The following is a 26,363-nucleotide window of genomic DNA, read 5'->3' on the forward strand; positions in this document are numbered from 1 at the left end:
TTCCCAATGCCCGGGGCTCCACGTGTGATTCGGGTGGGAAGGGAGCCCAAAGAAATTCCCAGAACCCAGAGCTCCTCATGTGATTCGGGTGGGAAGGGAGCAGAAAGAAATTCCCAAAACCCGGGGCTTTAGGGCTGGTTGGGGTGGGAAGGGAGCCCAAAGAAATCCCGTTCCACCTCCCAAAACTCGGGGTCTTAGGGGTGGTTCGGGTGGGAAGGGAGCCCAGAGAAAGCTCCTAACGCCTCCCAAAACCCGGGGCTTTAGGGGTGGTTGGAGTGGGAAGGGAGCCCAGAGAAAGCTCCTAACTCCTCCCAGAACACGGGGCTTTAGGGGGTTCAGGTGGGAAGGGAGCCAAAAGAAATTCCCAAAACCAGGGGCTCCATGTGTGATTCAGGTGGGAAGGGAGCCAAAAGAAATTCCCAACACCGAGGGATTTAGAGGTGGTTGGGGTGGGAAGGGAGCCCAGAGAAAACTCCTAACTCCTCCCAAAACCCAGGGCTTCAGAGGGGTTCAGTGCGAAGGGAGCCAAAAGAAATTCCCAGAACCCGGGGCTTTAGGGGTGGTTCAGTGGGAAGGGAGCCCAAAGAAATCTCCTAACGCCTCCCAAAACCCGGGGCTTTAGGGATGGTTCGATGGGAAGGGAGCCGAAAGAAAGCTCCTAGCGCCTCCCAAAACGCGGGGCTTTAGGGGGGTTCAGTGGGAAGGGAGCCCAAAGAAATTCCCAAAACTCGGGGCTTTAGGGGTGCTTCGGATGGGAAGGGAGCCAAAAGAAATTCCCAAAACCCGGGGGTCCACGTGTGATTTGGGTGGGAAGGGAGCCCAGAGAAATTCCCAGAACCCGGGGCTCCACGTGTGGTTTGGGTGGGAAGGGAGCAGAAAGAAATTCCCAACACCGAGGGATTTAGAGGTGGTTGGGGTGGGAAGGGAGCCCAGAGAAAACTCCTAACTCCTCCCAAAACTCAGGGCTTCAGAGGGGTTCAGTGCGAAGGGAGCCAAAAGAAATTCCCAGAACTCGCGGCTTTAGGGGTGGTTGGGGTGGGAAGGGAGCCCAAAGAAATCTCCTAATTCCTCCCAAAACTCGGGGCTTTAGGGGTGGTTGGGGTGGGAAGGGAGCCCAGAGAAATTCCCAAAACCCAGGGCTTTAGGGGTGGTTGGGGTGGGAAGGGAGCCCAAAGAAATTCCCAGAACCTGGGGCTCCACGTGTGATTCACGTGGGAAGGGAGCAGAAAGAAATCTCCTAACGCCTCCCAAAACCCGGGGCTGTAGGGGTGGTTCGGGTGGGAAGGTGCCAGAGCTCACCTCTAGGTCGGGACTGGCTCTGTGTGGTGGAAAAGTCTCTCCTCCAAGCCGTGCTTCCAGAGAAAGGATCAGAAGTTTTCTGTTGTTCGGTCTCAAGGCAGTTTATTGCAAGTTATCTAAAAGATTTTCTTCTGGGGCTGCTCAGTTTGTTCACAGCTCAGGCAGAGGCACACACACACCCTGACATCCTCTCTGACTCCCGACTGCTTCTTCTCTCCCCGCCCAGGGGTGGTTGCTATCTTTTATATGATACATTATGTGTTAAATGTTTACAGTTTTTCCCCAATATCTACAATCTATATTAAATGGTGCTTTTCTACTCTAAACCTGTTGGTGCCAACATCACCAAGAACATGGAGGTGAGGAAGAATAAAGAGGAAGGACAGGACAGGCCCAAATCCCTCCATCTTAAACCTCTGACCCCCATGTACAAAACCAAAACCCCCCTGCACAGCACTCAAAAATTCTTCCCTCTACTTTGTGACTACTTCTACTCTAACATCTAAACTTTTGTGACTTCTTGTTCTTCCTGCAAGGTTGGTAAATCGTTCCATGGCTCAAACCCCAAATCACAGCTGTTTCCAGCTGCTGCCAGGGTCTCAAATGCTTCTGAGCTGGAACATCCAAAAATGTCTGAGGGACGTTTTGAGTTCCAACAGGAAGGGAGTGGAAAGAAATCCCCTTCCACCTCCCCGGGTCGCTCCAAGCGCTGTCCGGCCTATCCTCGAACAATTCCAGATGTGGGCAGATGTTGTGCAGAGGATTGATGGTCCCTTCCAGCCAGACACGTAATTCTGCTAAAATTGGGTGTTGTGGTGCAAATCCTCTCCCTGCTGGTGTCTGGGCTGGAAGGAGGAAAAAGGCCATGCGATTTTCAGAGTGTGCTGCTGAATTAATTAATGGCAGGGCTCTTTCACGGCTCTAATTACCACCCCGAGCGAGAGGCGCTGTGCGAGGGGATGAGCCGAGCTTGGAGCCGCGCTGATCCCACCTGTTGTCGTGGTTTGACATGGAAAAAGAATTTTTTTAGAAGGGAGAGGTCAGTTTGGACAGTGACCAATTGAAGGTGGACACGGCTCTGAGAGCACAGAGGGGTTAAAAGCAGAATTCCCAGGAGAAGTCCATCTCTTGGTTCCGGTCAGCGGTCAGTGCAGGACTCTCCCTAACCCTTCCTGAGAAATGAAAGCTTTGTGAAATTTTTCTCCTCCTTGGTTTGAAAAAGAGAGGAAGAGAGACAGCCTGAAACCTGAGATGTTAGAAAGAGAAATTCTAGGTGGGAGGAGATGATGGAGTGGCTTTTGGCTGGACTTTTTCTTGGTAGCCACAGATTGAACTGATCTTCTCCTCCAAAGAGAAACTGTATTTTAGGAAGATGCTGGTGAGCCAAAGAGACCTGCTTCAGCTGGGAAAAGACAGAAGTGGAGCGAACAGAGAAAAGTTAAGGAGGGCATCCTTGAAAGGAAAAATCCTAAAAGCAGTCTGTCCATCCATGCATTGGTGGTGAGAGCACTGTGCATGGAAAGGAGAGGGCCACCATGGCAAACTTTTTTTCTCCGGGCGGTGCCATGTGGTGACATGGAAGCACAGGATGTGGCAGCTGTGTTTTTGGGGGGTCTGTGGCACAGGAGGGGCTCCTCTCTCCCTGCAGATGGACTGGGTGTTGGTTATCTGTCGATGGGCTGGGTATTGATTATCTGTCGATGGGCTGGGTGTTGATTATCTGTCAATGGGCTGGGTGTTGATTATCTGTCAATGGGCTGGGTATTGATTATCTGTCAATGGGCTGGGTGTTGATTATCTGTCGATGGGCTGGGTGTTGATTATCTGTCAGTGGGCTGGGTGGTGATTATCTGTCAATGGGCTGGGTGTTGATTATCTGTCGATGGACTGGGTGTTGATTATCTGGAAGGTGGAAACCTGATTGGGGTCCAGATTGTGTCTCGCTGTGATTTGTTGGAGTTGGGTGGTGGGAGGAGAAACGCTTTGGAAGGTTTTCATTTTAAATTGTGTGTGTTTTCTTTCTTCTTTTTTTTTTCCCCCTCTTTTATAATAGCATAGTAGTAGTAGTTTAATAAAGTGTTTTTTTCTTGTTATTAAGCTTGGGCCTGCTTTGCTGTGTTCTCAATCACATTTCACAGCATTCAGTTGAGAGATTTTCATGTTGCCAGTGTCAAACCATACCACCCGTGTTCCCCCACCCAGGTACACTCCCTGCAGCTTCCGCGGCGTGGAGGAGCGGCTCCCTCACGGCAGCACGTCGCGGCTGAACGACCACTCGCGGCACAGCAGCTGCCACCGCCTGAACGAGCAGTCGCGGCACGGCAGCGCCCGGGACCTGGGCAGCGTCCGGGACCTGGGCAGCGTCCGGGACCTGGGCAGCGTCCGGGACCTGGGCAGCACCGGCGCGCTCACACACATCACCCACGGCAGCGCCATCGGGGTCATCGAGGAGGATGGCACCAGTGCCTGAGCGAGCGGCCTTCCTCGGCCAGGTGAGGACCATCCTCAGCCTCTCAGCAGCTGCGGGAAGCTGCTCTCAGCTTCTCTGAGGGAAAAGGTGGTTGTCTGCTCTGGACCTCTCTGTAGGTAGTTATTTATTTGGTGACTGATGGATTTCTGATTCTCTGTGGAAAACAATCTCTCCCTTCCTTCTGTGTGTCCCTCCTTCCCTGGGCTCCATGTGCCCCGAAATCCGAATTCCCAAAATCCGAAATCCTGGTCCAGGAGCTGTTCTGGTGAGACTCGAGGGAACTCGTGCTGGCTGAAGGAATCCCTCGGTGCGAGTGGCAGCGTTGGGTGACACTGCAAACGCCGCAGGAATGAGCACTGTGGAGAGGGAAACTCCTCTGAGGATCGCCAGCTCTCCCCAGAGCTGCCCAGGGTGGGGGGAAGAGACAGGCAGGGAATAGCGAATTTTTTATAAAACTTGTATTGTCCTTGCTTTTTTACGAAAGACTATTTAAATTTTCTACTCGTTTACAATTTCTGTAGAAGAGATGGGTTTTAAAAGCAGTTACCTAGATGATATTCAGCCATTTATTTTTTAGAGTCATGTACAAAAGCTGAGATTGCCTGTTCCTGATCTATTTAAAAAGAAAAAAGGTATTATCAGAGGAAAGCTGAATTTGTCACCCAAGCAGGGATGTAGAGGGAGTTCCTACAGCCAGAGCTGAGCCTGTTTCAAACCCCAGCGCTGGGTGAAGAAGGCTGAGGGCAGCACCAGAGAAGTCCCACCTTCCTTGTGTGTCAGGGCTCTCTGTGCTGAGCAAGAATTCAGAGGTGTGGGGGAAACTGAGGCAGGAGCTGTGCCCAGATGGGGAGGAGGAGGATGAGGAGGATGGAAGGACCAGGGCGTTCCTTGAGGAGGAGACAGGATCCCCAGGTCGGGGGGTTGCAGATCTGCCTCTGCTGTGGTTATTTTAATCCCCTTCCTCGGATTCATGGCAGGGAATTCCCAGTCTGGGCTTTTTTTGTGTGGAAAGGATCCCACGGGAAACACTGGAGGCAGAAGTCAAGGATGGTGCTGGACTGTGGAATTCGTCCAGCAAAGCTACCTCAGTAATCACTGCTGGGAAACAAATCCTTCTTTTTGCATCACCTGCTGTGGAATAAAGGCTCCCAGATTTATCCCAGAGTGTCTCCCTTGCTCCCATCCGCTCGGAGGAGGGGAAGGCGAAGCTTTGCTTTGTTGTCAGAGCTGTGGAAAACCCTTTGGAGGGACTTAAACTGGAGAAGCTGCAGCTCCCTGGAAGCCTCCAGGGTGGAACCTTTGCTGTTTTCAAATTCAGCTCCTCCTGACTCGTGTGCTGCCTCAAAGGGGTGATCTGGTAGAAATCTGGATAAGCTGAGTTTTCCTTAACACTGAAACCAAACTAAATAAGCTCAAGGGTTTACATTGATCCTCTTGGCTCAATTTCCAGTATTTTTTTTTAATAAATTGTAGCACTGCTTTGACTTGTTTAGAGACAGGGAGAGGAGCGCTGCTGGAGCTTGGAGAAGGATCCTGCTGGAAACGTTAATTTGTGAGGCTCAGGATGGGAATATCTGAGTGGTGTCTTGCTGACCCTAAAGGGACAGGCTCCTGTCACCCCAGAGAGGTGATTAAACTCAAACTGGGGTTCTGGCTGGGATTTTTGCCTCCCTGCCCTCTCCCTTCTACCTTAACACCTGAGCCAGCAGCACGCTGTCCTCTCCACGGGCAGAGAGGAATTCCTCCCTCACCCATGGAAGAATGTGGAAAGCTCCCAAATCACGGGGTGCAGGGGCTCTGAAGCGCATCCCAGTGGGAATGTGGCCCCACCAGCATCTCAGGCCGGGCACCGGGAGTGATTTTGGGGTGCTTTGCTACCTGGTGAGAGCTCCAGCCCGGGTTTGTGGGATTGCTGCAGAGCTTTAAATTCCCCCCGAGCTTCCCACAGTCACCGAGGGGCTCTGGGGTATTCCCCGGAGCTTCTGCAGCGAGTCCAGCAAGGAGGGAAGGGAAGGGAAGGGAAAATCCCTCAGGAGGAGCACAGGGATGAGAGCCAGGCCAGCCCAGAGCGGTGCCACATTCCAGGGATCCCAAAAAGCAGCGGGGAGCCGGCAGCTGACAGCAGAGCACGGGAGACATCCCCAGCTCCACCTTGAGAATGTCCATTGAATGTGAAGCTTTACCCCCGTCCCCTTGTGCTGCTTTTCTGATGGGATCTGGATTGATTTCCCCCCGAGGAGCAGCGTTTTCCCGATTTTTCCCCATTTTTCCCGATTTTTCCCGTCGGCTCCGTGCATGTAGCACTCCGATGTCCGTGCTGTGGCACCGCCCGCTCCTCGGGAGAGGGGCAGGAGCTCCCAGGAATGTGTGGGGGGAGCTCCCAGGAATGTGTGGGGCAGCCCCTGCCCGCGGCTGACCCCACTTGCACTCGGCTCTTGGTAGATTTGTTTACAGTAGTCCCGTGTCGGTTTTGTAACGTTTAATTTTTAGCACTTTAACTGTGAGTGTACAAACTGGTTCCCTTGTAGTTGGTGTACATTTTCATTTTAGACCTTTGGAAGTTTTTAATAAAACGATGGAAAAACTCTGGCAACGGGTTTTTAATTCTTCTCCCGTGAGCGTAATCCAACCCCCCTTAGAAACCAGTGCAGCAGCAGCTGGGATATAAAGGTTAAAGAATTAAAATATCAGATTTTACTCTGGCCAGCAGCTCTGTGAATTTGAAGAAAGACTTTCTAGACTTAATCTCCCCCAACATCTGCCCTCGTGGACGCCGGGCACCGTTCCAGCACACACAAAACTCTCCTTTGCAAGAACAGACCCTCAAACTGCCAGAATTTCACAGGGGAGAGGAGGGGAGAACAAACAGGTTTGGAGCAGGTTCTTACTGCCAAATCCAAACTGCTTTGGCCCTCCCGAGGAGTTCAAGGAGCTGCAGGTGAGGGAGAGTGGAAAAAGGAGCTGGAGGAGGGTTTGTGCTGGGGGCAGAGGCCAAGGTCAGGCCAGACCCCCAGGTTGGGGTTAGGGGTGTGGGTGTCACATTCCTGACGCACTTTAACACCCCGCTGCAGTTTGGGGTCAGCTTTGTGTCTCAGCTCTGCCCTTGCTGTGATTTCATCTCCAGGTTGAAGGGAGAAGAGCGTCTGGCCGTGCACTGATCCTAAAGACAACAAAAGCTTTGAGTCATGGGATGGGTTGGGTGGGAAGGGACCTTAAATTGATCTTGTAATTCTGTTCCCTTGCCGTGGGCAGAACAGACCTTCCCGGAGTGCCAGGGTGCTCCCAGCCCTGTCCAGCCCGGCCTTGGACACTTCCAGGGATCTGTGCCAGGGCCTCCCCACCCTCACAGGGAACAATTCCTTCCCAATATCCCACCTGAGCCTACTCCAATAAATCATTGGAGACAAAAGGCTGGAACTAAACAGGTGGAAATAGAAGGATTCTTTTATAAAAAGTCATTTTTTAGGAGTTCTCTCCAGCTCAGAGCTCCAGCCCAGTGGGATAAAAGCGCCGGCCCTGGAGCGTGGCCGGGATCCAGGTTTGCAACGCCCTCGGCTACCGGTCCGACTGGTTTTTAGGATAAACCCCAGACACCTTGGATTGATCTTCAGTCTCCAGTTTCAGTGCCTGCCCCTGTGTGCCTGCCCCACATCCTGCTGCTGTGACCCCACTGGCACCTCCTGCTCCCCCTTCATCCCACGGGGCCATCCCAGGTGGGAAAAGCTGCTTTTCCTCACCCATCTCCTCGAGCTTGGGTTTTATGGGATTCCCCTTTCCCCTTTGCCCCCATTTACTGCCTCCACACACACCCTGCAGCATTGCAAAGCCTCTGCATCCCAGGACCTGGTTAAAATATTTCCAGGGTCTCCCACGTGAGTACTGCAAATTGGAGTTGTCCTGACACCTGAAATGGTGGGAAAGATGAAGAATTATGATGGATCTGCAGTGCCAGAGGGCTGCCAGCCTCTTCCCAAGCTGCTGTAGTGCAATATTTTAAATATATTAATATATTAATATTCCTGTTTGGCGTAGACATATCCTCTGCTGTTTCCTGTTCAGTGCTGGTGCAGAGGGTTCCTGCCTTTGGGAGAACATGCTGAAAAAAAAACCCTTAAGGCCCTGAATTACACCATAATCCAGTTTCAAATCCCACCTGGAATGTGCCAGAAGGGACGAGCCCTGACATCCCCCGCCATGCCTTCAAAGCCCTCTGATCTGCTGAGGCTCAGCCCCTGCCAGCAGACACAGAACATCTGCTGGGCTGCAGGAAGGGGAGAAGTTAACCTTGATCCTCAGTTTTCATTTCTGGGATTGGTTTTTTTGGGGCTCTCTGAGGATGAGGTGCCCGTGGGGACGGTGTGCACAGGGAGCAGCGCCATCGATGTGCTGGGGCATGGAACAGCAATAAAACCTGGGGATAACCAAGAGTTTGGAGAGGAAACGCCCTCAAGGTGTGCCAGGGGAGGTTCGGGTTGGACATCAGGAGGAAATTCCTGACAGAAAACCCTGGGGAGCGGTGGAGTCCCCATCCCACTCGTGGCACTCAGTGCAAGGTGCTCATCACTCAATACTTGGACTCGATGATCTCAGAGGTCTTCTCCCACCTAAATGATTCTGTGAAAACCAGAAACCATCTTTAGTTTTAAACTCCTTTTCCCCGCTGGAAATGCTTCTCCCTAAAAGCAATCCCGAGGAACCTGCTCGATCCACAAAACCTCCTGGCGCTCCCCTGGGTGACCCGGCCTTGGCAGCAGCGCCGTTTGGGCAGGGGAAGGGTTAAACCCGTTTTTTGGGAGCTTTTAAACGCGGGCAAAACTCCCGAATGCTGCCAGAGCTCGTTAGCCCGGCGGGGAGCGGGGCAGGGCGCTAATTGGAGTGCGGCCCCAGAGCTGTGAGGAATTAGCGGTGCCCCAAAAACCCTGACCCTGTCACTCAGTGCCACTGACCCCCCCAGAGCTGTGAGGAATTAGCGGTGCCCCAAAACCCCTGACCCTGTCACTCAGTGCCAGTGACCCCCCCAGAGCTGTGAGGAGTTAGCGGTGCCCCAAAACCCTGACCCTGTCACTCAGTGCCACTGACCCCCCCAGAGCTGTGAGGAATTAGCGGTGCCCCAAAAACCCTGACCCTGTCACTCAGTGCCACTGACCCTCCCGACCTGTCCGCGGGGCGCTGCTCCCCCCGGGGAGGGATTTTCACCCCCGAGCGGCGCAGCTGCTGCTGGAAAAGCTGCGGCTGGCAGGAATGAAACTTTTGTTTTTCGCTGCGAGCCCCGGCGGTGGCAGTGGCTGTCACAGGGACATCTCCGTTCCGATCTCAAATCAAATTCACAGTGCTGCTCCTGACCCGATTCTGCATCAGAGAAGTCGGATCGGGGGCGGCGCAGGACAGAAAAACTGCACCACCCACGAGCTCCTGTGCCCAATGCTGGGCTCAAGCGGCTCCCAACAGCTGCTTCCCCCTGGATCCCGTTTTCCCAGGGATAAAGCCATCCTTAAATGCTTTTCCTCCATCCCGGGACAGTGGGGAATTGGGGTCCTTTTAAAAAGGCTCTTGGAGCAGCGCTGGGTGCGGGGAGGATGTTCTGCTGGGCAGGGATGGAGGGATGCTCGTGGGGAGGAACTGGTGCTTGGGACGCTCGCAGAATCCTCGAGTGGATGGAGGGACGCTCGTGGGGAGGAGCTGGTGCTTGGGACGCTCGCAGAATCCTCGAGTGGATGGAGGGACGCTCGTGGGGAGGAGCTGGTGCTTGGGACGCTCGTCGGGAGGAAGTGGAGCTTGGGACGCTCGCAGAATCCTCGAGTGGATGGAGGGACGCTCGTGGGGATGAACTGGTGCTTGGGACGCTCGTGGGGAGGAACTGGTGCTTGGGATGCTCGTGGGGAGGAGCTGATGCTTGGGACGCTCGCAGAATCCTCGAGTGGATGGGGGGATGCTCGTGGGGAGGAGCTGGTGCTTGGGACGCTCGCAGAATCCTCGAGTGGATGGAGGAACGCTCGTGGGGAGGAGCTGGTGCTTGGGATCGAGTGGATGGAGGGATGCTCGTGGGGAAGAAGTGGTGCTTGGGGCGCTCACAGAATCCTCGAGTGGATGGGGGGACTCTCGTGGGGAGGAACTGGTGCTTGGGACGCTTGCAGAATCCTCGAGTGGATGGAGGGACGCTCGCAGAATCCTCGAGTGGATGGAGGGATGCTCGTGGGGAGGAGCTGGTGCTTGGGACACTCGCAGAACCCTTGAGTGGATGGATGGAGGGATGCTCGTGGGGAGGAGCTGGTGCTTGGGACGCTCGCAGAATCCTCGAGTGGATGGGGGGATGCTCGTGGGGAGGAGCTGGTGCTTGGGACGCTCGTGGGGAGGAGCTGGTGCTTGGGACGCTCGCAGAATCCTCGAGTGGATGGAGGGACGCTCACAGAATCCTCGAGTGGATGGAGGGACGCTCGTGGAGAGGAAATGGTGCTTGGGACGCTCGTGGGGAGGAACTGGTGCTTGGGACACTCGCAGAATCCTCGAGTGGCTCGAGCTGGGAGTTTTGGGAGGATGCTGAGGGAGAAGCCGCGATGTTGATCCACGCAGGGTCCTGAGTGCGGGCAGTGCCCCGCATCAGCCCTTGGGGCAGTTCGGGAGGATCCACCGCAGCTTTTCCACCCTAAGCGCGGGGCAGAAACGCCTGCGCTGCCCTGGCCGGGATTTTTAAGGCAATAGTGCCACCCTGCGCACCGATCGAGCCCCGGGTGACACCGGCGGCGCAGTGACACGGAGGGATGGCGGGCCACGTACCCCAGACTGCTTCAGGTGTCAGATGGGGGCAATAAGCTTTTGGGACATTTTAGGGTCGGGTTTTGCTGTTTTAGTTCCTCCCTAAGTGTGCACACACCGAAGGGCACAAGAGCAAACCCACACACCCTGTGTGCCCCACTGAGACTGTTGGGAAGGCATCCCCCCACCCTATAGAGTCCATATGGGATCCTCAGGCTGGAGGAGGGATCTCCACTGAGCTGGAGATGCAGCCACTTCCCTCTCTTGGATTCCAAAGGCTAATCTTCAGGGAATAACAGACATAAACCTCTTAGCTGGCATGCTGTCAGTGCCCCTTGCTGATGAGCTGATTAAAATCGAGCGGAAAAGATTAAATTTGTCCCCCAAAAGGTACCCCAGGAGCTGCAGGGGATGGAGAGGAGATGCTCCTTGCTGGCTTTGCTCTTCACTATTTGTCTGACCAGACCTGGATGTTCCATGGAAATGTTTCCAGGCTTTGTAACCTCCACAAATTCTGTCACTGTGCTCCACGGGATTATCTGTGCCCAAGCTGCCACCTGGAGCTGGAGGAGATGGTGCCAGGAAAACCAGTTAGAGGCAACATTTCACATAAAGAAGCCTCTGTCCACATCCTCGGTCACTCCCCAGGGACATTCACAATATTTTGCTTTATTTAAACTGTTCAGAACTGTCATTGCTGCTCTGGACATGAGACTTGACAAACACAGCAGGAAAACTCGGGATTTCCTGGGATTTGAGGAATACTTGCGGCTCTCCCCAGAATTTGGCCAAATGTTGGTTGGGGCAGGGACCCTGATATCCACAGAGTCACATCCCTGCCCCGGGGAAGAAACAGGAGCCTGTAGAAAGACATTGCAGGAATAGAGGCTGCAGAAGGGGGAATTGGGTTGAAAAAGAAGGTTTTGAGTCACAACAAGCTGTTGGCAGGGTCTGAAATGTCACTTCACATCTGCAGCAGACACAAGGTGGCATCAGAAAGCCAAGTGATTCCTGGGGCTTGTCTTGCCAAGGAGGAGAGAGATGAGTTCTAGGTGTGCCTCTGGTTGCTGTGCCTCTGGTTTTCCTCAGTCCTTCAGCAATTCCCTCTCTTGTCACAGGAGGCTCTTTTCCAGGCCTTGTCCATGACCTGCAGCTGCTTCTCCCATCAGAAAAAAATCCCAGGAATTACATTAGTGGATCTTGATGCAAACTGGGAATGCGGACCGAGGCTTGTGAGGACTCGCATTCAGAGTGCTATTTGGGCTGTAATCCCATTTTTGGGTGATCCCGCCGTGGTTGGGTGTAGGATCATCATCCCACTGGGATGGTTTTTCCTCAGGGTTTCCAAGCAGGATCCCAGTGCTGGGCCCAGCAGAGCAGAGCTCCTGCAGTGCTGACCCAGGGAGGTCAAACCACAAAGTCTCGTTAATATTTAGGTGATTCTGCCACAGGGCTGCATTAATTATCCACCCGAGATGAATTAATTACCCACCTGAGATGCATTAATTACCTTTCCAAGCAGCCTGGGCACAGAGGAGAGGAGATGCCTGTGGGGAAAAGCAGGACAGAAAGTCAGGAGTGGGGCTGTGACCCAGTCTGGCCCCACATCCTCCTGCAACACCCAAGGGTACATCCAGTCCATCAATCCATACATTTCCAGTCCACCAATCCATACATTTCCAGTCCCATAATCATACATTTCTATAACTACAGACCTCTGTGTGTGTGTGTTTCTAGCAAGTTCTCACAAGGGGAATGCTCTGAACCTCGTGCCTCCAGCCACGAGTTTCACCCCAAAGCTGATGTGCCCCAACATCTGCCCCTTCCTCTCCAAACCAGTGCTTCCCATTAATTTTCCAGAGGTTCTGCCTGGAAATGGGCACAGAGAAGGCTCTGGAGAGATCTTAGAGCCTCTTCCAGGGCCTGAAGGGGCTCCAGGAGAGCTGGAGAGGGACTTGGGACAAGGGATGGAGGGACAGGACACAGGGAATGGCTGCACACTGCCAGAGGGCAGGGATGGATGGGAATTTGGGAAGGAATTCCTGGCTGTGAGGGTGGTGAGGCCCTGGAATAGAATTCCCAGAGAAGCTGTGGCTGCCCCTGGATCCCTGGAAGTGTCCAAGGCCGGGCTGGATCAGCCTGGGACAGTGGGAAGTTTCCCTGCCCATGGCAGGGGGGTAGAATAATGAGATATTTAAGGCCCCTTCTAAAGCAAAGCATTCTAAATTTTTACACAGACACAAACATATACATACATACATATATATATATATATATATATATATATATATATATACACAGATAAAATATATGCATACCAGATATCCATAAAACTACATGCATATACATACATATATGAATATATATAATATATAGATATTATATATATATATATGAATATATATAATATATAGAAATAAATAAATATATATACACATATAAAATATATGCATACCAGATATCCACAAAACTACATGCATATACATACATACATGAATATATATAATATATAGAAATAAATAAATATATATACACATATAAAATATATGCATACCAGATATCCACAAAACTACATGCATATACATATATATATATATTATATATATAAATAAATATATATATATACACACATAAAATATATGTATATCAGATATCCATAAACTACATGCATATACATACATATATATAATATATAGAAATAAATAAATAAATATATACAGATAAAATATATGCATATCAGATATCCATAAAACTACATGCATATATATACATATATGAATATATATAATATATATGAAATAAATAAATATATATACACAGATAAAATATATGCATACCAGATATCCACAAAGCTACATGCATATACATACATATATGAATATATATAATATACAGAAATAAATAAATCACCTCCCCGCGGGCGGGAGGTGCCGGCAGAGGGCACCGCGCCCCCATTTTTGGGAGCCGCTTCCCGGCATGCAGCGAGAGGGGCCGGGGGCTCCGCGGGCTCCGCACGCCGGGCTGCGGCCGCGGGGACAGCGCGGAGCTCCGCGGGGCAGCGCGGCCCCTCCGCAGGTAAGCGCTGCTCCCCGGGACCCCTCGGGCGGCAAGGATGGTTCCATTTCCTTTCGTTTTACGGTATGTTATTTTATTGGATTTTATTTGCTTTATTTGCTGTTGCTTGTTTTTTTTTATTAATTTTTTTTTAATTTTTAGTTGATTGGTTTAGCTTTTATTTTAATTTCCCCCCATTTATTTTAATACTTTATTTAATTCTACTTTATAATCACTCCCCGCCCTGCATGAAAGGCGCCCCGGACTCAGCCGGGGAGCAGCACCAGCCCCTCCCGGGATGGGTCCCTTTTGGAGGGGACCCATCCTCCTCCTCCTTTCCCCTCCCTATCCCGGGATGGAGATGTCCCTGGGGCTGGGTGTGTTTGGGGACTGGGGTTTTTTTTTCCAGCGGGATGAACCCTGGCTGAGCCGGCAGCTGTTTTTTTGGAGAGGGCACTGGGCTTTTATCCAGGTGCCCGAAGTTGGGCCAAACTCGTGCCGGTGGCCCTGGGGTGGCAGCGGCTCCTCTCCCGCTGCGCCGGGATGGTGCAACATAAATTCGGTTTAATGTGACGGCTGCGATGAAGCAGCGGGCGGGGGCTGCTCTGCCCCCGGTGAAAGTTGCGTTCGAGTTTGGCAATTTGGGCCTTGGGGAGAATTGGAGGCTTCTGTGGAAGGAGGAGAAACCCCTGCAGGGAGGGGAGGCGGTCAGAGAGGAGGGAGCGATCCCCGGGAGCTGAGGGTGGTTTTGGCCGCCCTTAAAGCGGCATCTCGGCAGCGCCGGTGGCGCGGTGCCCCTCACGGTTCCGCCGCGTTAACTCCGTGTCTGGGATGTGAACCACGAGAGTGGGGGCAGAGCAAAATTCTTGGAGAAGTCAGGATGCTCTGGTCCCGCTTCCTTGGAGTTGTGTTTTGAGTTGGTTAAAAAACCTGGTTTGCACGAAAGCCCCCAGACAGAGCGGCGTTAAAGAAATTTTTCCTGAGCCAGCGAGGGAGGTTGGACCCGAGCTAAAGCAAATAAACTTGTATTTCATCATGCCGGGGCTGGGTTTCTTTGTGTTCCGCTCTGCTCTGGGCAGCCCGGGCTCCCCACAGCCCCGTCCAACCTTCACCTTCAAATGTGCCTCGATGGCCGAGTGAAGAAACTTCTGCTCCTTTGGTGCTCAGCTCGGGAGGGAGAGGATGCTGCAAAGGAGGGAAATGGGTGATTTTATCCCTGATAAAAGCAGAAGGTGCTGAGGTGTTTCTCTGCCTCTCCCACTGCTGCAGACCTGGCCAGGTCTGGGTGCTGGAGCCCAGCTGTGTCCCAGTGATGCTGGGAATGTGCCTGTGCAAAGCAGGAGCTGAGGGGATTTCAGATGTGCTGGTACACATCATTGTTACGAGACTATAAATGGTCCCAGAAAAACCTTGGGCAAGAGTTTTCTCCCTGCTGGAAGAGACTGTGCAGTCCCAGCAATGCAGGATGGGCGCTGTGTGTGTGCAGGAGTGATGAGGAGATGCAGTCCCATGCCATCAAAGATCAGAGATGGGGAAAATGGGGTATTAGCAGGAAAAAAAAATTAAAAATAAAAATCAAATGATGTGTTGTGCCCTGATGTGCTTTTCCAAAATAAATAAGGAAGGATGAGAGCCTGTTGATCCTACAGCAATGGACTGGGGGGAACCTGTGGCTTCTCTGCTGCCATGGCAGAGCAGAATCTACTGGTGAGACATAAAATCTCTATAATTCATTAAATGCGTTCCATCCCCTCACAAGCAAACAGATTAAACGTAGGTGCCAATGTCTCAAGTGCGTGTGAGATGCTGTTACATGGGGAGAGAGGGAAGATTTTGACACATTGCACAGGTTCCATCCATTAGTCATAATATTTCCACAGCGTGCCACACGTGCACTCGCATTTCTGTATAAATGGTTGCATGGGAAGCAAATTCAGAGGTGACACAAGGGAATGTGGAAAAACTCAGGTGGGCTTTTCCCCTGCAGGACCCTTTGTTGCCCAAGAGGGACCTCCATCATCTTCAGTCCATTTGTGGCTGGTGTAGGTGATGCTTTCTTTTTTTTCTGATCCATTTTTGGCTTCTTTGTACCAGTGTTCCTGCTTTGGAGTGAGGGAGGATGGAAATGTTGCAGTTCCTGGTGAAGAGTTTGACATTTTGTAGCAGATAAAGCCAAATGCCGACAGTTGCTGCGGTTTGGCTCCTTTCTGCCGAGTTTAAGGGAAAGGCAGGATGGCATTCAGGCTGGAGGTGGAGAAAGGAGGTGGCACATCAATCCCTCATGTCACAGTGGCATCCAGCTCTGGTGTTTTTAGCAGGGATATATCTCTGGGAACGGGCTCCTTCCAACTGGTTTTGTGCCCAGAAACTTGAATCAGTTGTACTCAGTAAAAATACGAAGGTGAGGGAACATCTGCTCCCGTATCACCAACGTCAGTTTTGTGGCAGCTGAGGTTTGGTCGCTGGGGATCCCAAAAAGGATTTTGTGACTGTTGGGTGAGTTAGAATTGAAGGTTCACAAATGCTTCATTTCTTCTGTTTCTCTGGGAATGAGGAAAGGGTTTCCAGTCCCACATCAGCTTTTGTTTTTATTCTAGCTATAGTTGGTCTCTGGTGGGTCCTGGAAGCAGCTGCTTGGAAGTGGCCAAACAGAAGTTTTGTGGTTCTTGTAGCAGGACCAGGAGAGGTCCTGGTGGTCCTTCAGATGCTTGAGGAGTGGTGGGCACTGGTGGATGGATGTCAGATGGATGTTCACATCTGCTGGCTGCTCCCAGCCAGGGATGGCTCTTTCCAGACGTGCCATTTTTTGTGTTCCTTCCCCAACCATCCCCTGGAATTTCCAGGGAGGAGCTGCTCCAGAAGGAGATGGAGCTGCTCTCTGTGTGTCACGTCCCTTCCTGTATTCCCTTGGAAAAAGCAGAGAGTTTTCTATGGAATGTGGCCCAGGGATGCTTTTTCCTTCAGAATGAGTCTGAACTTGCCCAGTTCAGCTGCAAAACCCTCAGCTGCTTGCGTGGGCCACTCTTTAAAAACAAAGGCACTTAAAAAAATATTCTTTTCCCAAAAAATAGTTTTGGTGGCTGTGACTGTCACTGAGTCACATTCCTGGTGGTTAAATAATGGCTTTGTTCCTATTAGTTAATAAGGCGATTATTACGATAGGAAATTAACAGGAAATTGTTAAACTAATTAATTCAATTAATAGGAAATGTTAATGAGCATCTGCCCTTTTCTGGGGCTGCCACAGATATCAGAGCAGAGGCTTCCCTGGGGAGCTGGGGGACCCAGTTTGGCCGTGTGGCTCCACCAGGGGACCGTGTGCTGGCCAGCCAGGTGGCCACCGTGGCACGAGGAGCATCTGTGGGAGCTGGCAGCAAAGCCAGGCTGGCTTTTGGCTCATCTGGCTGGGAGGTGGGAGCATGTCCTGCTGCCTAAGGAGGAGAAACTCCTCATTTCTGAAATATGGCAGAAGGAGGAATCGCTGCCAGCGATGCAGAGGGGCTGGGAAGGAGGAAAAATGGTGATGGAAATCACTCATCAGCACGGATGCATCTCCAGCGTGGCCTTAGGAACAGATCCACCTTCAGATGGTATCAAAATGGTGAAAAGTCTGGTGTTCTGACTGCCTTGAGTGCCACTGCCCTCATCTGCTGTGGTCCTGTCCCAGACTTCCACTGAGTCCTTGGTTTGCCAGTCTGAGATTTCTTCCAAACAAAAATCAGAAAACTCTGAAAATTTCAAACAAAAGCCCAAGCAATTCTTTCTCTCACAGCTTTCATTTCACAGTTCACCTCCCTTTCTGGCTGTAATTCCTGCTGGGGCTTCTGGCTTCCTAGAGAAAAGGTAAAAAAAAAAAAAAGAAAAAAGAAAGCAGGCATTTAATAATAGATCAAAAATGCGATTACGCAGTAAGTCAGCCCTCCCCTTCCCAAAATGCAACCAAAGAAATTGCAAATCACCTTGAAAAAGGAAAGGAAAGCAGTGTAGATCAAACCTGATGTTAAGTATGGATGAGGTGTTTATATTTTATTTACTGGCTGTGTGTTGTCCTAGAGCAGCTGCCCTCCCCTGATTTCTGTTTGTGATTAATGAAGTGGTACAAATGAGCTGGGATGGGGCAAATTCAGTGCACTGCCACACGGGAATGCACAGGTTGGCTGCCTGGCACAGCCAGAGACAGGCACAGCTGCTGGTGGCTGTAGTTGGAGGCGGCTCCCAAAAGCCTGGAGGTTTGACCAGAGGCTCCTTGGCCATCCCTGATGACTCTGGACCAGTTCTGAGCACATTTGGTGGAGCAGTGGGGTCGCCAAGGGAAGGGAACCCAAAGGGGTTGTGCCAAATGAGTGGGTGCCAGCGGAAGTGCCATGATGGAGGGAAGAGGTGATTATTAGTCATGGCTAATTAGTCACCAGCCAGGCCGCCCCGGGAAGATGGGCAAGCCCCAGCGCTCAGCCAAGGCTTGACGAGACACGACTTCCCTGGAAAGGAGGCTTAGCCCTGGCGCTGGGCATCGAGGCTGCCAACCCCAGGCCTGTTCTTGTTTGCTGTGAATCCTCCGGCTCTTTCAGGTGTTGGGTTTGGTGGGGCCATTGCCACAGGGGGGGAGTTGAGATAGGCCTGGCCTTGGCTGCCTCAGCAGCCTGTGGGGAATGTCTCCTGCTGGATCATCCCAAAGGTCTCCAGAGCCAGCGTGGATGTTGTGCATGCCAAGGGTGCAGGCTTCAGAGAGCCAGGCTGGGAGGAGCTGGAAGGGGAAGGATCTGGCTCTCGCAACGTGTCTCCAGCAGGACAGCAAAGGACCTTCAGCCTGACCCCCCTGAGCTCCTGTTTGCACCTTTGATGAGTAAAATATCAAGAGGGACACGAGGCATAGAGAGTCCTCTCCCATGTTATCCTTGTCCAACACGGATAACCCATCCTGTGTCGTGCCACGAGGATGAACCTCCACACAAGACCACACTGGAGGGGCTTAGAGCAACCTGGCCTAGTGAAAGGCGTCTCTGTCCAAGGCAGGGGGTTGGAATGAGATGAACTTTTAAGTTCCAACACAAGCCACTACACGTTTGTATGATTCTATAAAAGGCAGCTGTGGATTTTCTTTCTTGCTAAATCACCCACTTTTAAGCACAGAAGGTGCCGCAGCCCCTCTCTGCGAGAAGAAGAGGCTGAGGAGCCGCATCCATCACAGCTCTGGTGGTGAAGGCAGGGCAGGAAGAGAACAGGAGCAGCAATCCCATGCTCGGTCTGGCTCGTGGGGCTGTGAATGTTCACCAAGGATTTCCAGGGCACCAGATGAGGCAGAAGTTGCTGGAAATCACCACTCCCATGTGTGATTAGCATCCTCTAAGGTGTTCATGTATCTTCCTTGTCACCTTCTTGGTCTCAGCTTTCTACTGCAGAGTTGGAGAAGAATCTGTTTCATCACCTGCTGGGCTGCTGCTCTTCTTGTTTATTCCCCATAAGGAAGAAAATTAGATGTGCCAGAGCTGAAACTTTAAAAGAAAAAAAAATCCAGGCTTTGGAAACAACCACTTGGAGGTAGAATGAGCCTCAACAAGAAATATTTGTCTTCCACCTTTTTGGGACTAAAATGCAGGGAGAAGACAGGGCAAGGTTTGCTTTCTTTTAATTTCAAATATATTCCGAAAACAGAGCAGTTAGAATTCCCTTTTTTCCTTGAAGTTGCTTTGCCAAGTTTGGGTGGAGAAAACCAGCTGAAAGCCTTGCCTTGGCGGATGTGGGACGGAGGCAGGAACACATTTATTTTCTTTATTTACCTATTTTTACCGGTGAGTCCCTAAGGCAAACAGCAAAGCCGTGGCATGCAGACAGCAGGAGCACTTTCCCTTCCCAGTCCCTTTTCCCAGCACCAACAAGATCAGCACTGAAGATACGCAATTGAGTCAGCAATGCAGATGCCATCAAATGTCTGCGTTATTCCAGAGCATGAATCAGAGCAGTGTCAGAGCCTCATATCCTGCATCTCCTGATAAGAGTGCAGTCACCTCCGAGGGAACCAAGCACGGAGAAATCCCATTATCCTGCCTCTTGCAAGCACCTATAACTCACTGGGACCAGCGGTGCTTATTTTAATGCAACTTCTGCTGGAGCACGTGCAGACTGCTATTTTTTAAATTTTTTTTTTTTTTAATCCCACATCCTAAAGCCAAAGATTTGTGTGTTTATTATCTGTTTGTGTTACATGGGACCGGCATGTCTATATGTACATGCATATGTATATGAAGATATAAATATGAGTATTTTCTGGAGCACAAGCTGTTTGTGTTAAGCCCTGTTAGACCAGTAAGAGCAGCGTGTGCCACCAGTCCAGGTGCTGGTGCTTTTCCAATGTATGGTATCCTTGGAGAAAAAATGGATTCACTTCAATTGACTCTCCAACCATGCTTTTTACCTCCAAAACCATCTTAATTTCAAGGCTTAAAATCTTTCCCTTTCGGTTTGCTGTGGGAATCACATGAAGAAGTGAAATCCTTTATGCCCAGAAGTTCTCTGCTTCTCCCTTGCAGGACTTTTCCATGCCCAGCTCTGTGACAGGCCAGGTTGGTGACAGCGTTTCCTGCTGTTTTTCCACGGGGACAGCTTCTGGCTCCCTCCACAAGGGTTCCATGTGGCTTTTGCATCAGTTGCCTCTTTTCTCCTGATCCCAGGGCAGCAGCTGTGTCCTGCTCCTGCTGCAGTCCCTGTTCTGCACCTGGTCTGAAAAGCCTCACTGGGATGGAAGGAGACCTGCAGTAGTGCAGTTTATGTCATCTAAAAACAGACACAAAAGTCAAATTTTGCTAAAATCTGTCTGCATTGCCCCCAAGGGACATGTGGAGCTGTTTAAAAGATTTTTATGCCACTGTGGTGGTGGTAGAGGCAGAGAATGACAATTTTCACCACAGATTCCTTTTTTGAGGGGCTTGTTTGTTCCTTGGGGTTCTTCTGCACCAGAGACTACAGAAGTTGAGGGGATAAAAAGCACTTTTGTGGTTTCCCATCTGTGGATTTGAGGGAAAATTAGTTCAAATCCACCAGCTTGAGCTACATCATAAATCTCACTGTAGAAATACGGAGCCTAGACATTAATAATTAGGAGCTTGCACAATAAAGGACTGGAATATTTCACAAATGACACACCATCTTTCCATCCAGCTGATGCTGTGCAGAGATCTGTGTGAAAGTTCTGTGCAGCCAAGGTGCAGAAGTTTTTGCTCCCATTTCTTGCCTCTTGAAGAAGAAGAAGATGGGAAAGAAAAATCAGATTGCATCCCCAAACTGTTCACTAAAGCTCAAGTATGGGAGTTTTAATGTTTCCCTCTATTAGAAAGTGTTTGTATGTGCTGAAAGAAAATTATGCCAATTAATAGTTATCCTTTCCCAGCTTCCCACGTCTTGAAATCACTCCAGTTCAGCCAAGCTGCTTCCTATCAGACTTCACACAAAAAAGAAAAAATCTGCTGGGCTGTGACTGAACATGAGCAACGTTACTCCCCAGGGGTCTGTGTCCCTGAGGTTTGAGGGCTGCAGGAAAAGGGCTGTTGGCCATGTCATGACAAATGGAACTCCACAGTGGCTCGTTCATGCTCCAGCAAAGCTTTGTTTTGGGTTGTAGAGATTTCCCAGCCACGAGGCTGAAATCTCAGCAGCTCTTACGTGAATATTCTTCACCTTTTTTTGTTAATGCAGTTTGAAGTAATTGGAGGGCTGGTGATATTTGGAGCAATTTATCCACCTGGGAAATGATGACCTTGGGTTTATTCAATCAAATATTATCAAGATTAAGAGTGCAAATAGCTGAGCTTGTCAGTCACAAGGAATTGTGTTGCAGCCTGGGCTCAAATCCATCACCTGAAACCAGGAGACTCTGGCAGGATATTCTTCATTCATCAGCGAGAGGCATCACAGCAAGATCATTTCACTGTAATTCATCAATTTATCAGGCTACTCAATTAAGTGGGGGCTGGAGAGAGGATAAAGGCAATGATTCTGTCTGTTGTAATGAATCTTTGACCACCTGAGGACTTTTCTTGCTCCTTGTTCTTTGGTGTTTCATGTTGCCTTGAAGGCCTTGTTACAAGGAAAACATAATCACAATGGTAATGCAGAAATTTAATTCTTTAATTTAAAGAATTAAAAGGATTGATGAGTTAGAGCTTTTGCTCTACCTGGGTTGTCACTGAGCTGAGCCTGACAATCATAATCTGAAGAAACTCTGGAGAATCTTGGGTGGGCTTGGTGGAAGAAAATGACTGAAGTGAAACTTTGTGCAGCCTGGAGTAAAGGGATGGACCTTCTCTGTTCCCTGTGTTGTGGTGCAACCCCAAGCTCGTTGGTGAAGATTTGGGAGTGTGGTGCAAGCTCTGACTGCTGTGAGGGCCCTGGGACCTTGGCAGAGTCGTTCTGCTGCTGGCTGATGCCAAAAAGCTGGGGGTTTCTTTATTGGTGTGGTATTTTAGACATTTGGTTGCTCCCAAGTTCATCCAAATACCGATTTTTCTGCGAGGTTACACCTAAATCTCCAGGTTGTTTCACTGCTTGGGATCTCTGCTCAGATCCGTGGCACAACAACCAACATCTGTGTTGTTTTATTTTCTCACAGATGAGCCCCAGTCTCTGGACCCAATCACCCCACATGTTTGTGCCACCCCAACAACTTGTGAACCTGCCAGCCTGTGTCAGGCAAGGCTGACAAAGAGACACTGGGCTGAAGGGTAATGAAGGTTGTGTAAGTTGGTGAAAAACAGGCGTGAGGGATAGCCCGGGTACTCCCAGAGCCTCGGGGCGGGGTGGAGCTCCAGCTGGTGAGGGATACCAGACAGTCCCCAGGAGGGAAGGAGGGAGATCGTCCAGCTCTTCAAGGGATGCACCAGCCTACATGGGTTTCTCACGTGTCCTGTTGTTTTCTTTCAACAAAAGCAAGAAAAAGGGAGAATTGATTTGAATTTAATAGTAAAATACCTCCAAAAAATGAAGCAAAAGGAACTGTTAGAAGGGAGGATAGGTGGAGATGAAAACCACTTTCTTTCTCTTGTTGTCCCTTGCACACTCATTATACATATATGTAGCCTGATCTTGTGCTATACAGGAAAATAAATTGTAAGGGTGACAATACAAACCAGGATGAAAGGGGAAAAAAAAAAGAGGATGAGTCGGGTCTGCTCCGCTTATCTGAGCCGAGGGGGAGCCTGCCTGGTGCTCCTGACAGATTTTTTCAGGCAAGATAATGCATTGGGCTGATGACAGTTTATGAGATAGACTTGGAGGGGTATGAAAATTGCTGGTAGGTACTTGAATGGCTCTGACTGCACGGAGTGAATTGGAGTGGAGTCGCAACAATTTCCCTAAAGCTGTGCAGATTAACATAAAAATACCAAGGAAGTCCAATCTTTGAATTTTTATCTGCTTCAGCTCAGAGTCAAATAGGGGCATTACAGAAGTGCCATCCATTTGAATCGATTGTCACTGCAGCTTTTGTGGAAAGGCTGTATCTGGGCTTATTGATAACGTCGTTGAGGTGCTTAGAAACACAAGTGTGTTGGGTTTGTTTTCCCTTTAGTAACTTATTCTTGTTTCTGGCATTTTGTTAAGATATTTTTTAGCTCTGGTCTCCTCTGGAGATCTCTGCTGAGCTGAGCATTGGTAACAGAGATGCTCTATGCATCTTTTCTCCAAGAGTTTGCCGTAAACCTGAATCTGTTTCAAAGCCTTCTTGTAAATTTTAAGGTAATTTTATTTGCTGGAGGAAGAACTGAGATGAAGAAGAGAATCTAAGAATTGTGATTTACCAACCTTTTAGTGAGGAGGCTTAGCTAGGTGCTTTTCTTTCTTGATTAAACCATATCAGCTGAAATGCAAGTTTAGTGGCCAAAACCTCCTGTTGATCTCCATCGTAGCATCACTTCACCCATTTTACTTCTGCCGTTCTCCTGCTCCCTGCCTGCACAGAGAAGATATAAAATCAGTCTCACACACATTAGAGAAGTAACTTTATATGTGAAGTTTCAGGTTTGGGGACAAGTGTTTTAGGTTGTAGATGTGTCCTGCTGTCGAAGAAACACGAGGCAAATTCCACCTACTGAGGGGGCTGTGTCACTGGGAGCCTTGTGCTCCTCTGGTTTAAAAAATTGCTTTTTAGGAGCTGTGGCCAATGACTCCACCGTTTTGCCTTTGTTCTCATCTTTATAAACAGTTCCTGCACCTAAGGAGGTGGTTGTGAGAATTAGTCATTGGGTTGAGAGCTCTTTGAAGACGGCAAGTGGTGGATTACAGCTCAATGTTTATTAATGCCATGGTTTAATATGATGAGAATGTTTCACAGCCCAGCAGGTTGCAGTGGGTTTCCTTCACTGATCTCCCCCAGCTGTGCCAGCTGTGTCCCCCCATTACCTGGCCCATCACACCTGATCCATGGGCTGCAGCAGGGAGCCTTCCCTCTCCACACTCCCCCAGCCGGTTCTGCTTCCCCTGGCATTCTGCCACAGCGCACGCCGAGTTTAAATCTGGTTCTGTGTTTTTGGCTTCGTTCCTTCAAAATGTTTTCAATTTTCTTGGCTTCAACTGATCCCAGTGGCATCTTTTTATGATGCACTTTATTCTACTGCTTCAAGTGCAATAACACTCCTAAAGTTCAGTCTATTTTTAATTACCCAAAAAAAAAAAGAAAAAAAAAAAAAAGGCAGAGCATAGCATTGTTCTGTCACTGGTAATGGGAGAAAGGGAGGATTTTTCTTCATCTCTAAATTTGATTGAATTTAAATCTCGACATATGTAGTGGTTTCTGCTGTAATTGGAAGGGCAAATGGTTGCTTGCTCTTGCACTCTTGGAAGCCAATAGTGGTATTGATTAAACAAAAGCATTGCCACGTGTTGGAGGATCTCAGAGTGCTGCAGGACTGGTGGATGAAGATTTGGACAATGTCATCACTTTCTCTGCTTTCCTCTCTGATGAGGAAGCTGAAGAGACTTTGTAAGGTAATGCTGTGTTTGGTTGTGTGAGTGTCCTCTCCTTGACAGGTAGGTTAAAGAAAATGTTTAGCCAAGTGGTTTTTGCCACTTTTCATTTTACTTGCGCATCAGCTCTTCCTTAGCATGAGAATAGAAATTAATTTTGTTTCAAGTTCTGGAAACCTGAAGACATGCTGAATAGGTAGAAGTTTGTTCTATTTATAGGTTGCAGAATTTCTTTGTACAATAAACCAGTTTGTTTTAATTTAAACTATGTATTCAGCACATTTAGCTTAATTTTACAAGTTCGACATGTCTTTTTCATTGTTTTTTAAATTTGTGACATAAACCCGAAGTACAATGAAAAAGTCAGGCTAGTCATTAAGAAACTTCATTTACCATTTTTAACATCAAATGTGTTGACTTGCATAGTTTATTAATTTTTACAGATGCCTAACTGTAAAAATAGGACAGCTTTGCAATTCAGGCAAAGGCCTGATTTATGGAGAACCATGCCTTTGTTGTTCTCCACCAGCAAAAATCAGCCATTCATTAAAGAAAAAAAAAAAAACCAAACCAAAAATGCAAAGCAAGAGAGTTTAAATCAATCAGAATTGAAGTATTTTGCTCCTGTTTTGCATCAATAAATCCTGTATTAAAGGCAGAAAAGGCAGGAAGGTTGAAGAAGGATTGGCAGGCAAGTTAGCAATAGTGCTCCTCACGGGCGGTGCTAATAAAAGTATTGAGTAATGATAGAGCAGAAATTAATGGGATTTGGAGGTGTCATCAAAAGAGGAAAAACAGGAGATCCCAGGAGAAGAATGACTGACTTTGGGACCATTTGTCTGAAGCAAATGTGAGTTCTTGTAATCCAAACGCTGACAGAAAGCTGGGGGTTCTGTGTGGGAATTGGGATGTATTCATCAGCCATAGGATAATTCTGATGTCCTGATGATGAAGATATGTCTGGGATCACATTTGTCAACTGAATTATTCCCACTGGTGGCAAAGAAATGTGAATGCCACTGCAACAGGTTTTAGTGAGGCATGGCTTAAAATGCATTCTGCATTCCTTGTCCATAGGAGAAAGATTGATTCCAGCTGGAAAAGGTGCAGCAGAGGGCATCTGCTGGAGAACAGAGAATCCGGCTCCCAAAATGATTAAAGGAACCTGGATGGTGAGGTGATGACAAAAAAAAAGGCAGAGAAAAATTAGATTCCTTCTCTATAAATACACTGGTGTAAATACCAGAGAGGGAGAAGAGTTCTTTAAGTTAAATGACAATTCTGGCACAAGAACAAAAGGCTCTGAAAAAGTTTAGGCTGGAAAAGAGCAGAATAGGTTCAAAGCAAGGGAGATGCTTGAAGAGCCTTCTAATGGTTATTGTGTAAAGGGCTAAAAACCTGATTGCTGTGAAGATGGGGCCTGATAAATGTATTAATGGGATTATGCAATGTGGTTGGCTTCAGTATTAAGGGATCAGACTCTGGATTTATGGTCCTGTGCTTTTGCAAATACACTTAAGAATCCTGCAGCTATGAAAAAAAAAACATGTAAGGTTTACATTTTAAAAATATTTTCATTCTGATTCAGCTTGGAGTGGATTTTGCTGTTTCAAATGCACTAATAACTGAACTGGGTGAACTGAAAAGGAGGAAGTACCTTCTGAGCTGGGAAAAAGCAGCAGCTGCCACCTGCTTCCTTATTTTAGCAGTTGGCTTTGGCGGCAGCCCTGTGCTACTTAGATATCTATTTTTTTAAATTTAAAGCCTTTTGTATAGTAAAGTTAGCCTTTGAAATAGGTTGCGCTCAAAACGCTGACAATTATTTATTGTTATT

The 26,363-nt window shown here is 49.1% G+C and overlaps 2 protein-coding genes across 4 annotated transcripts in view; both read left to right on the top strand.

The window, feature by feature from the left end:
- FZD3 (frizzled class receptor 3) overlaps positions 1 to 6,358 on the top strand; it is a 61,577-nt gene extending 55,219 nt beyond the window's left edge. Inside the window, exon 7 of the mRNA XM_030269860.4 lies at positions 3,502 to 6,358. Coding sequence (XP_030125720.4) covers positions 3,502 to 3,769 — 268 coding nt within the window. The 3' untranslated portion in view covers positions 3,770 to 6,358. The remainder of the gene's footprint in view (positions 1 to 3,501) is intronic.
- Positions 6,359 to 13,481: 7,123 nt separating this feature from the next.
- The window catches only part of EXTL3 (exostosin like glycosyltransferase 3), a 138,233-nt gene continuing 125,351 nt past the window's right edge, over positions 13,482 to 26,363 (top strand). Inside the window, exon 1 of one of the 3 annotated variants that reach the window (XM_032747526.3) lies at positions 13,482 to 13,597. The gene's annotated coding sequence lies outside the window, so the exon portion shown is untranslated. Of the gene's footprint in view, positions 13,661 to 20,437; positions 24,551 to 26,363 lie in introns of those variants that run through there. The other 2 variants (XM_041714965.2, XM_072926251.1) reach the window with 2 other exon arrangements.

This window comes from Taeniopygia guttata, chromosome 3, assembly GCF_048771995.1.
Source record: "Taeniopygia guttata chromosome 3, bTaeGut7.mat, whole genome shotgun sequence".
Lineage (NCBI taxonomy): Eukaryota > Metazoa > Chordata > Aves > Passeriformes > Estrildidae > Taeniopygia > Taeniopygia guttata.